The following is a 13017-nucleotide window of genomic DNA, read 5'->3' as shown; positions in this document are numbered from 1 at the left end:
TGTCACGCACGGACTGCCACACTACACCCCGGACTACACTCCCCATCAGCCATTGCACTTCCTCCTGTCCAATCAGAGACTGTATAAATACCCCGGTCTTCCTGTCACTCCTCGCCGAGTATTGGATTGTATTGTCTATCTTTCATACGAAGCGTTTCTCCTAGTTTTCCCCGTCTAGTTACCTTGTTTGCCTTGTTGTTTTGATCTCTCGCTTGTCTGACCACTCTCTTGCCTAGCCCCTCTCGGATAACGTTCGCCGCTGGATTGACCCTCGCCTGTTACGGTTTACTCTTGTCTCGCTGTCCATACACCTGTCTGCTGTTGTTCGACCCTGCCTGCCTTTGACCATGTCTTTGTCACGTCCTTACAATAAAAGTTTGCGTATGGATCCGCTCGTCTCTCGCCTCACTCCCCCCGTTACAGAATACTCGGCCACTACAGGATCCAGCAACTTCTCATCCGGACGCCACGCAGGTGAACACCACAAAACTGTTGTTAGCCCTCGAGCAGGGCACACGAACGCTCGAGGGCTACATCCAAGAATTTCTGGACATTGCCCATTACTCCGATCTCCCAGACTGTGTTTTAATAGATCTGTTTCACGAGGGCATGAATCAGCCGCTCAACTCACGGCTCCGTCGTGAGGCTCCGCGTTCTTCCCTTGAGCGTTTTCTGGATTATGTTTTGTTGTGTGTGGGATCGCCGTTTACTGTGGGTGTCGCGGAGGAGGAACGCGACAACGCGGTAATGGCGGCCACGCATCCCGCTGACGGAATGGTGACCGCGCCGGAGCGCGAAGCCACGGACACATTTGCCGCCTGGATCGCTCGTGAGATGGCGGCCGTGTCGGAGCGCGCTCGAGCAATGGCGGCGAAAACAGAGCTCCGTCACGTCACAGCTGCCATGCCAGAGCCAAGTCACGCTGGAGCTGTGTTTCCTGCACCAAGTCAAGTCAGCGCTGCTCTTTCTAAGGCAAGTGAAATTAAAACTGTGTTTCCTGTGTCAAGTCAAGTCAGAGCTGTTGATACTATGTCAAGTCAAGTTACAGTTGTCGCTTCTGTCTCAAGTCAAATTACAGCCATCAATCCTGAGCCAGAGCCACTGCACAAGATGGCTGCCACGCCAGAGCCACTGCACAAGATGGCTGCCACGCCAGAGCCACTGCACAAGATGGCTGCCACGCCAGAGCCACTGCACAAGATGGCTGCCACGCCAGAGCCACTGCACAAGATGGCTGCCACGCCAGAGCCACTGCACAAGATGGCTGCCACGCCAGAGCCACTGCACAAGATGGCTGCCACGCCAGAGCCACTGCACAAGATGGCTGCCACGCCAGAGCCACTGCACAAGATGGCTGCCACGCCAGAGCCACTGCACAAGATGGCTGCCACGCCAGAGCCACTGCACAAGATGGCTGCCACGCCAGAGCCACTGCACAAGATGGCTGCCACGCCAGAGCCACTGCACAAGATGGCTGCCACGCCAGAGCCACTGCACAAGATGGCTGCCACGCCAGAGCCACTGCACAAGATGGGCGCTACGTCAAAGCCTGCTAACGCCTCGTCAGCCAAGCCACAGCCTGTTCACGTCATGTCTTTTGCACCCGAGTCTGCACCCATCATGGCCGCACTTCCTGAAGCGGTTTCTGAGTCAAGTCACATAACAGCGGCTGTTCCTGAGTCAAGCAAAGTTGCAGCCGTGGTTCTTGAGTCCGGTCACGTCTCTCCTGACATCCCAAGACCACGGCTTATGATGGCCCACGTGCTGGACTCACCCCTAAGGGCCGTATGGGCAGCTAAAGTGGCGCTCCTTCACGTCGCGGCTGCTACCCCAGGGTCAAGTCAAGCTTCCAAGTCCGGTCAAGCAACTGAGTCAGGTCAAAGCACAGCTGCCGTTCTCCTTGAGTCAAGCCAAGATACAGCTGTCGTTCTCCCGAGTCAAGCCCAGTCACAGCTGTGCTCCACGAGTCAAGCCCAGTCACAGCTGTGCCCCACGAGTCAAGCCATGTTGTTCCTGAGTCAAGCCACGTTACAGCAGATCCCCACAAGCCAAGTGACGTCATCGCTGCTGCTCTTCCCTTAGTGGCAGTGGCCATGTGGTGTGTGTGGGCGGCCCACTGTGCTCCTGAGGACACGCCTGTTCCCAGGTCAGCACCAGAGCTCTCGTCTGATCACAAGCCTGCACCAGAGCTCTCGTCTGATCACAAGCCTGCACCAGAGCTCTCGCCTGATCACAAGCCTGCACCAGAGCTCTCGTCTGATCACAAGCCTGCACCAGAGCTCTCGTCTGATCACAAGCCTGCACCAGAGCTCTCGGCTGATCACAAGCCTGCACCAGAGCTCTCGGCTGATCACAAGCCTGCACCAGAGCTCTCGGCTGATCACAAGCCTGCACCAGAGCTTTCACCTGATCACAAGCCTGCACCAGAGCTCCCATTTGATCACAGGCTTTCTTCAGAGGTCCCGTATGGTCTCAAGTCTGCTTCAGAGGCCTTCCCCGTCGGAGAAGCTGCGCCAATGCCTCCAGAGGTGTCGGCGCCGGCCGTAGAACCTCTTACGGAGGGGGCGTTAACCACCAAACTCTCTGCTTCTCCCTTTTTCCTGTCTGCATCCTCTGTCACTGTTCTCCCCAGGTCCCAGTCAATGACGCAGCCTCCTGTTCTGCCCCGGAGGGCTGCTCCGCCTCCTGTTCCGCCCCGGAGGGCTGCTCCGCCTCCTGTTCCGCCCCGGAGGGCTGCTCCGCCTCCTGTTCCGCCCCGGAGGGCTGCTCCGCCTCCTGTTCCGCCCGGGCTGCTCCGCCTCCTGTTCCGCCCGGGGCTGCTGCGGCTTCTCCCTCTATTCTGTCTGCCTCCTCTGTCCCTGCTCTCCCCAGGTCCCAGAGCGTGATGCAGATTCCTGTTGCGCCCGCAGGGCTGCTGCGCTCCTACTCCGCCTCCGGCTCCACCCTGGAGGGCTCTAGTGCCACCTGTTCGGCCTCCGGCTCCGCCCTGGAGGGCTCTAGCGTCGCCTGCCCTGCCTCTGGCTCCACCCTGGAGGGCTCTTGCACTGCCTGCTCAGCCTCCGGCTCCGCCCTGGTGGGCTCTAGCGCCGCCTGTTCCGCCTCAGGCTCCGCCCTGGAGGGCTCCACCGGCTCCGCCCTGGAGGGCTCTAGCGTCGTCTGCTCTGCCTTCGGCTCCGCCCTGGAGGGCTCTAGCACCATCTGCTCCGCCCTGGAGGGCTCCACCGGCTCAGTCCTGGAGGGCTCTTGCATTGCCTGCTCCGCCTCCGGCTCCGCCCTGGAGGGCTCCCGCTCTGCCGGTCCTGCCTCAATCACCGGGTCCTCCGCAGGGGCCTGGCCCTCCAACCCTCACCCTGTCTCGCTCCCTCCCCACCACTCCCATGGACTGTTGTTCTGTTGGAGCGTCTGGAAGCCGCTCTTTGGGGGGGGCTATGTCATGATCTGGTCGGTGAGCTGCGGACCGCTCACCACCAGATGTCGCTCTTGCGTTTTGTCACGCACGGACTGCCACACTACACCCCGGACTACACTCCCCATCAGCCATTGCACTTCCTCCTGTCCAATCAGAGACTGTATAAATACCCCGGTCTTCCTGTCACTCCTCGCCGAGTATTGGATTGTATTGTCTATCTTTCATACGAAGCGTTTCTCCTAGTTTTCCCCGTCTAGTTACCTTGTTTGCCTTGTTGTTTTGATCTCTCGCTTGTCTGACCACTCTCTTGCCTAGCCCCTCTCGGATAACGTTCGCCGCTGGATTGACCCTCGCCTGTTACGGTTTACTCTTGTCTCGCTGTCCATACACCTGTCTGCTGTTGTTCGACCCTGCCTGCCTTTGACCATGTCTTTGTCACGTCCTTACAATAAAAGTTTGCGTATGGATCCGCTCGTCTCTCGCCTCACTCCCCCCGTTACAATTGCTGTTGCCTCTGGTAATTTTGTGCGTGTTTTTATAAGTTCCAGTCCATTTTAAACCAGCAACATAATATTTTTTAAACAACATGTTTGATAAAAACATTTAACCCAAACAGCTGGGTCAAATTAAACCAGCATGTGTTCTGTCCAATATTTACCCAGCGCTGGGTTGCCAAATAACCCAAGTTGAGTTGTTTTTAACCCAGCATTTTTTAGAGTGTATATTTGTTTATTAATTCATTTATTTTATTATGCATTTTTTATTTATTTTTATTCTATTCTATAACTTTCCTAAAAGTATTTTTTTAAACATGCTCTTAAACAGCATTCTGATAAACGTCACACACTAACCCTCATTTAAATCTATCTTTGGACTGAAAGGAAGCTGGAAAGGTAAACACAACGTCACCTGGTATTTGTGCCCTACATCTTATTCACCCTAAAGTAAACATACTAAACGTAACACTCAAATCTAACTTTATCAAAGCAAAACCCAAATGACTTCACATAAGAAACATTTCCTAGGCTTTACATTTTAAAACGGTTCACAATCCAAATCAAAACTTTAGACTAAAAATGAGGTACTCACCTTCAACTTCTTCCTGGTCACATAAGTGTTTGAGTAACGAGGCCCCTCTGTCCAGCACGGCCTCATCCTCCACCCTGTAGTAGTAAAAGAGGAAAAAAGACTGCTCACATTTCTCTTCTAAAGACAACGTGGAGCCGTAGCGGCGCGGCTCATTCACTTGCAGTGTGTTTTGGCTAGTACTAGCCATGTTCCCAGGGGTGAGTCTTTGGTTCTGGATCCAGCCCTGGTTATTAGGTGTTCGGTGTAACTTATGGGACACGGTCCTGTTCTGAGTGCTGCCCTTGAGGGGACGCAGGAGCGGTCAGGTAGACATTGGGAGGGTAATCCGGTCTATGGGGGATGGGGCAGGCTGGGCAGCCTAGTAAGATGCTAATTGAGTCTGATGTCCAGGAGGTGTGAGCCGGGCTGCCACACACAGATTTCAGATCAGCTAACGAGTGATACTAACGCTAATACAACAAGTTACATGTGGGTGGGAATAAACACTAAGCATGGACTCAAACACTATTTATGACAATCGGATTTCCCCAGCTGGTCTATTATACTCAAGAGATTATGGGGCATTATATGCCCTTGTGGCATTAGATCAATAATGAAACAACTTAATCTGTCCTGAAATAAGAAACTTTACAAACAATGTTTAGGCTACTGTATTTTCCTAAAATTAGTTCGCACCTGACTGTAGTCAAACAGGTCAAGATTTCATTGTTTCATTGAGAGATAGAGAGAAAAAAACAAAGTATTGCATTGGTTTATTATTACATTAAGAAATAATGTAAAATACTGGGAAATAAAAAGTCACTTTGGAATATAACTCAAACCATGTTTGAGATAAAAAAAAAAAAGCGATTTGCATTTCGGTAAATACTGTAGTTATAAAAATAACATGTTGGAATTAAGATAAATTTGTCCAATATTTAATGAGGACAAAAATTCATAGCAAGGCTGGAATTCATTTCAAAATTACATATCTATATTAATATTATTATATAATAATTGTGAGATGAGTTTTTTTTTTTTTTATCTCATATGTAACCATGGACCACAAAACCAGTCATAAGGGTCAGTTTTTTTGAAAACTGAGAAAATTATCTGAAAGCTGAATAAATAAGCCTTCTATTGATGTATGGTTTGTTAGGATAGGACATTATTTGGCCAAGATACAACCATTTGTAATCTGAGGCGCAAAAAAATCAAAATATTGAGATAATCGCCTTTAAAGTTGTCCAAATGAAGCTCTATATATTTTACAAATTTATCATTTATTATATTTTATACATTTAAAAAAAAACCCTCTTGGAACATGATATTTACTTAAAAAAAATTTATCATTTTAACCCATACAATGTATTGTTGGCTATTGCTACAAATATACCTGTGGTTTTGTGGTCCAGGGTCACATATTATTATATATGACTATGTTTGTTTTCACCAGTATTGGTAGATAAATACAAACATTGCACATTTACAGAGTGTACTGTACGTAAAATACTAAATAAATAAATAAAATAAAATAAAATAAAATAAAATAAAATAAAATAAAATAAAATAAAAATCAGACCAAACGTCTAAGCGTACCAAAAACATACAGCAAGAACAACTCAAACTAATTTCTCCAATATGCTGGATTTCTGGAATGAGGAGGATAAAGATGCATAGCTGGGCTGAAATGAACTCATTTCCTGTTTGACATTTTTCAATAATAAGAGTTGAGGTGGTATGTTATTCCTTACAATACTTTTTAATAAAGTCAGTTATATCACCGGAGAAGTTATTGTTAATTTCGATACTTTGAGCCAAAACTATTTTTTGCTTAAACCAACCAAAACACAGAGCTAACATTTACATTTTCCTATAAGATGATTCTTTTTAGTCAATTCTGAGTGTCAAGTCAATTCTTACAACATCAAGCAATTAAATCTTCATAAGACATGTTCTGTCTGGCTAAGACTACGTACTAAAATTAAGCAACTGTAACAGTGATTTAAAAGTGATTATTTTGGCTATTAAAGAGTATGTTGTTAGAGCACAATGCTTCCCTGTCCATTAATACATGGAAGTTATAATAGCTTAAATTCTTCATTGAGACTTCAAAACACTCTCAATATAAAATGTATGCTGTGTAAAGTACACTTTACAGTTGCATCTGGGGGAGCATGTAGCCATTTGCCCACTAGGGATAAAGATTATTGCTCCAAGCAAGGTGTGACTGCTCTTTGTCACATTAGAAAGAAGTCCAAAGACCAGACCGAAACAATTCAGGCACTGACATTCACTTTCAGGAATAAAGGTATGACTACAAGCGTGCAGTAAATGGATATGATGTTATTTGTTCAGATCACAATCATCTATACAGGTTTGATAATAGAGTGTTTTTCTAAAATCCATTAAAAACAAGAACACTTTAGATAATGATTTCCTCTATGGGCTCATTACATGTTTACAAAACCATAAATACAAACCAAGATGTAAACAAAAACCGGAAGGATAGAGCTTGTTTCTATCTGATAAGATCGCAGAGCTCCCTGAGCGCCCAGTGTCACTGCATATCTCAACTAGATGCAATCAAGCATGCTGAAAAAATGCCAAGTTTAACCACTCAATTCTGCAACCCAAGCTCATTGAAAAAAAATGTGCCTGTAGTGACATTTTAACAAAATGATATTACATTGCTTCTTGCAGGAAGAAGCACTAAAAGTGTGATCAGTGTTATCCGAAATTTGAATGTGAATCTGGCAACACGTTATTACATTGGTGATTATATGTACCGCAGAAGTTCGGAGAGTAAACGACTAGTGAGTAGTGCTAAAATATGAAGCAAATAATGTACCACCTTCACCAAACCGTATCCTAAACTGATTTGATTGCATTAACACTACAAATGTGAGATAAAACGCATTTGCTGAGTCAACCATGCCATTTTAAATTGCTTCTACAAGTCTCTTTTATCATGATTTGTGAATCTGTGTGCTCAGCATGTGCAATGTAGTACCAGGTAGGCTACTGATTAAGTTTACTATGACAGAAAAGCCATATATAACTGGTTTTGTGACAGAAATGTAAATATGTATTAGTTCAGAGATCATACACTATGGTAAAAGTGTGAGGTTATAACACAGTATTGTGCAAAAAAGTTAAAAAAGCAAAGTCTTTTTTACTGCCTCTAGTGTTCACTTCCACTAGAAACTGCAGTGAATTGTACAAATAGGTACATTTTTGAGTTTTCTGAGAAAATGTAGGTAGGCACACTTTCCCAATAAGCCTACGTTGCAATTGCAAAAAGTGACGTTGTATAGCACATTAAGATGTGTGTCATGTAAAGAGCCATTTAACTTTTATGAAAGTTAAAAGTAAGTTAGTAATACACTAACCACCATTTAAAAGGCCATATAACTAAGGCCGGCGGGGTTTTTACACTTACACATGTTGTTAAACAATAACCACATATGGTGGGTTAACTGCGACACAAACAGAGGTGTGAATAATTGTATAGCATTTGGTTATCTATGATGTGATATAATACTAGATGAGTGGTTAATAGATCAGTGAATAGGTTTAACAGAAGGGTTTGTGAACAACACCATGTTTCTAACACCTAGACATTACCACACAGCAAAGTTGGGACTGTTAAAAGCAACCATCAACAATACCAGTTTTATAGACAATGTCAAAATTCATAACCCGTATGATAACCACAGACAAAACAATCCTGTTTATAGTAATCTCATTTGTACAGAATGTACAAATTGTAAGGAAAACATTTATGTAAGAGTCAGTGGCAGGCTCTCAATTCATCCAGGGTAAAAATCTCTTGAAAAATACTTTTGTCAGCCATTATAAAGTAGGCAAATAAATAAAATAAAAATCAGCACTAAAACTGTTTTCTGAGCATCAGACTCTGACTGTTACTTGTCCCATCACACTAAAACTATCCCTCTTCCTCCCACAATCTTCATTGCCACCTATAGAACAGATAATGACACAGCAAGCACCAACAGTGCTCCTCTACATTAGATGACTTCATGTTTTCTTGCAAATAGAAGTATTTTATCATCTGATGGGTGAACTGTTGTTAAACATCAGCTATTTTGAACAACTGGTGACTGAATAGAATTAAGGCCATAACAAAAATCTTTGAAGGTACAGTACTATGCCTTAAAAAGTGTTAGGCCACTAGTATTTTCACCAGCTAAAAAATGGTTTAAAGTAAGTTATTTCTATCCAGTACTGTAGCTTTGTAGGTATAGGTCTCTTAAAGCATCTTGGAGATGTTGCCACAGTTCTTCTGGATTTAGTCTGTCTCCGTTTTTTCTGTTTAAGACAGACTGGATTGAATGATGGAGAGATCACATCTCTGTTCGCACAAGGAGTCTGACAACAGCCTGTGCTCCACACAAAAATCTCACTGGATTATTATAATTAATGGCAAAATGAATGTTTAGAAATGTAAACTGATATTTCTTACTGACACACTACAGCAACAGACTGACTTTAACTAACTTTAAACTATTTTTTAACTGATGAAAATACTAGTGGCCTAAGACTTTTGCACAGTACTGTAAATACATGGGAAATATGACTAACTTCTATAATGAAGTACATCCAAACTTAACAACACAAGCAAAACCGGTAACACGGTTTTCAACCATTTAACTGCAGCAAAATAAATAAATAAATAAAATCTACAGTGGCGATATACCCTCTTTTCTGATTTAGCAACAGTTCTGACTCCTGACTGGACTGGGTAAGAGAATCATTCTTCTTTAAATATAATCTTGCATATTTAGTTCTTGTTTTACTGATTTTTGATTACTGGGACATAACAGGCAAATACGTATGTGTATGTGTGTGTATGTATAGCCTAAATACATTGTACATATTAACAAACTGATGTGGATGATTCTTCTGAACATGAGAGGTGTTTACCTGTGTTTGGGTGAAGAATATATCACATATTTATCATAAATATTGACAAGCTTCATGCATGTAAATTAATGAATGAAACTGATTTTTAGCTTCTATACTGAATTGTCACTAGTTTAAAAAAATCTAATGCACTGACAGCTGAAGGTGTTGATAAATCAGTCACATTACACATACAAGTATGGTGTTTCTAGTTAGTGATAACTACTAATGATGGACATCAAAAAATGTTAACAGTGTCTTCAGAAATTGTATGACATATACGGCTAAGGCTACATAAAAGGAACATCACCAGAGCCTGTGATGTTGTTAAAGTTACAGCAGGTGAAATTCAGGATGACTTTGATATTATCTAATTTTAAACAAGTTATTATAAATAGCCTATCAGGCAGCGCTGTCAAGAAGTAGGGACCAGAACACTACAGTAAGTTTTGGGATATGTTTTGTCCCATGTCCCAGTGTTTATATTACCCAGCTTACAGCTGTTGTTGTAGGGGCTTTCAGACGCTATTCTACTATGAACCGGATGACATTTCTTAACTAAACTGAAATCCTGATCACAGAACCGGTAAATACAGGAACAAGTTTCTGGCTCTTACCTTTTACCGCCGCTCATTTTGTTAAGTTGAATCGCTGATAATGTATTCCAGTGGTTTGCCGCTTCTGTCCAGCGCGATCAAAGGAAGCACTGTAACGGCAAAGGTTTCAGCTGTTCAGTTCCCAAAACATTGACAACACTGGTTTTAATTACTTCTTATGAATAAAACAAGCAAGCTAAGTGACTTTTTCTAAGGGCAAAAAGGAAAAAAGTGACAGAAAGTAAATATAAAATACCTCCCGTCCTGTCTGAACGCGCTCCACCGCATGTGACAGAGATAACGCGCGTCTGCTGAAGCAGCGGAACAACTGGACGCTTCAAATTGCGCGTTTCATTTATTACTAGCCGCTGCTAGTCACGTCACAGCACAAGTGGGAGGTCAAGAAGTTGCGCCAAAATGCGCGTTTACCTTGAGTAAGATGATACTGACACTCATTTCTCGGTGAAACGGCAATTCATTAACTTGAAAATACACACCTCAAAGTGTAAACACGTGTAACTTAACCTGCGTAAGTAGTTTAATGCGCGCTCATGTGATCAACGGATCAAAGTGGATCCAAAGTTTGGCGGTAGGATGAAAACAGGTACTCCGCGCGCACCTTGTGCTTACTTCACATTCACGTGAGACACAGCGACACCTTCTGTACACAGACAGCATGTTTACTCAGGGAAGTCGAAATGCACGTTAAATAGATAAAGTGAATTGTTTTATGTTCAGCTTCATTGAATTTAAACCAATAACTTTTCCAATTCGCTTTTTTAAAAAGTAAATGATTGTATTTTGTTACTCTTGTCAGGTATCTAATTAAGGCGTTATGTTTCATCCGTAAGCATTTCAACTGGATGAAGAAGAAACCATAGAAGACCATGTTTATGCTACATAGACACACACATGCTCTAGTAAATGATACATTGTTAACAACTCAGTTGGAGAGCGTGGTCTTTCTGAAGGTCAGCCATTCCTTTCCTCTCCCCTGCAGGGACAAAAGCCATATGTTTAAAGTGAGGGGACTTTACTGTAACATACATGATAATAGACATAATAAAAGTGGTATTTTGTAATATTCATATTTTATGCACATCTTTTGTTTTTTTTTTTCTTTCCACAAACTTATGTGTCTGAATCACACTCGGCAGAATACTTTATTAAATACTGTGTGGCTGTTGTATGAAAATATGATGAGCGTTCAAAGTGGTGGAAGGTAATTGATAACTATATTTCTATCATGACAACTCTCTAAACTATATGACATTGTTGATGTATTTGGTCTTGGTGTAATAAACCTTTAGATTATTGCTGCAAAGCGAGTACAGGAACGTGCTACTATTCTAAATAGCATATATAACAACTTGTAGCAGATCTATACAGGTGGAGCTGGGGATGTGGAGGGTTTCAGAGAAACTGCGCGCTGGGAACTGCTCTAGTAAATGCTAAACAGCCATTAAAACGTAAACCAACTAGCTCATTGGCTGTGTTTGTAACATGAATCAGCTTGTGCCAAGTAGTTTAACGCTGTGAATAGTTTACATCAACAACCCATCAGCCTGCACCATCTACAGATTAGATTCATAACAGAACTTGATATTGTTTTAGCTGAGATTGTGTTTTTGTATCCAGATTGACTAGTTTACATTAAAAATGTTAGTAATTTCAGTTTTTCACAAACACACACACACACACACACGTTGTGTTTCCATGTTTTATGGGGACATTCCATAGACGTAATGGTTTTTATAATGTACACACCGTATTTTCTATTGCCCTACACTTAAACCTAGCCCTCACAGGAGACTGTGCACATTTTACTTTTTTTAAAAAACTCATTCTGCATGATTTATAAGCCTGTTTCCTCATGGGGACTTCAAAAATGTCCCCACAAGGTCAAAATTTACTGGTATTACTATCCTTTTGGGGACATTGGTCCCCATAAAGTGATAAATACCAGGTACACACACACACACACAGGGAAACTGTTTGTGGGTACTTCCCATAGACTGAATGGTTTTTATAATGTATTTCTATCTATCAAAACATTCTGCGTTTTTAGATTTGTAAAAATCATTTTATTCTGTGTGATTTATAAGCTGTCCCCACAAGGTCAAAATTTAATGGTATTACTATCATTGTGGGGACATTTGGTCAGAATTCATCAGAGTTATTTTACTGTTTATACTATGTATTTTAAGTTTTTGATTTGGAAGATTAACTTCCTTCATGAAGATGTTAATTTTGTAGTCCTAAAACCCAGAAGAGATTTAGCATTTACCAGCCTTGCCTTCCCTTGTGAATTTCATATAGGTTTTCAATTTTAGAGTAAAATAAGGTCTGTGATTAACATTGCTTGAAAATATTGCATGTTTTTTACAAAAACAACAACATAAATTACACAGACTGACCTATACCTTTTCGGTAAATAACGACTACAAGTACCACAAGGATGTACATTTAAAAGCTTAACAAATCAGACAACTGTTGCAGTCCAGGAATTTCAACTTAGCAAATGTTTTTAAAACATAGAGTTTCAGAATTCAACGCTTACTTCATTCTCTCCCTGTTTTACTTTGCCTTGTTCTCATATATATTATTAACTGTAAAGTAAAATACTCTGAATACTGCCCAATATTTAATCAGAATATACGGCGCATATGAATAAGTAGCCCTTAAATCGTTTCAAACTGAGTCTAAAAAGTTAGATGATCACAGGGTCAGAAGTGGAAATTCGTAGTACATGCCATGAATTCCAAATGAACAGTGTCATAAAATATTGTCAGTATGTCTATGGTGTTATTTGCAGGTTCAACAAGCAACAGGCCCCTGATGTCCTACTAACATTTTTTCTTGGCAGATGATGATCTCTTACCAAACTTCCTATCCGCTCTTGTCTTGAACAAAGACATCTCTCTGAGAGCTTGCTATTTACTTTATGATGGCATGCCAGAGTTTTGAAGTTGTAGCTGGCTCTATGACCGTGGAGGCATTTTTGATCCAGAACATCTT

At 42.5% G+C, this 13017-nt stretch overlaps 1 protein-coding gene across 4 annotated transcripts in view; it reads right to left on the bottom strand.

Annotated features, from left to right (window-relative positions):
• Positions 1–10413, bottom strand: part of slc4a4a (solute carrier family 4 member 4a) — a 79674-nt gene extending 69261 nt beyond the window's left edge. For 2 of the 4 annotated variants that reach the window (XM_051110493.1, XM_051110494.1), the window contains exons 1-3: positions 10256–10413; positions 10021–10109; positions 4499–4572 (exon numbers count right to left, since the gene is read on the bottom strand). In XM_051110493.1, coding sequence (XP_050966450.1) covers positions 4499–4572; positions 10021–10037 — 91 coding nt within the window. In that variant the 5' untranslated portion in view covers positions 10038–10109; positions 10256–10413. Of the gene's footprint in view, positions 1–4498; positions 4701–10020; positions 10110–10255 lie in introns of those variants that run through there. The other 2 variants (XM_051110495.1, XM_051110492.1) reach the window with 1 other exon arrangement.
• Between the last annotated feature and the right edge of the window lie 2604 nt (positions 10414–13017).

Source organism: Labeo rohita, chromosome 5 (genome assembly GCF_022985175.1).
Source record: "Labeo rohita strain BAU-BD-2019 chromosome 5, IGBB_LRoh.1.0, whole genome shotgun sequence".
Lineage (NCBI taxonomy): Eukaryota > Metazoa > Chordata > Actinopteri > Cypriniformes > Cyprinidae > Labeo > Labeo rohita.
The sequence above is the reverse complement of the archived record's forward strand: the minus strand, read 5'-3'. Positions and strand labels throughout refer to the sequence as shown.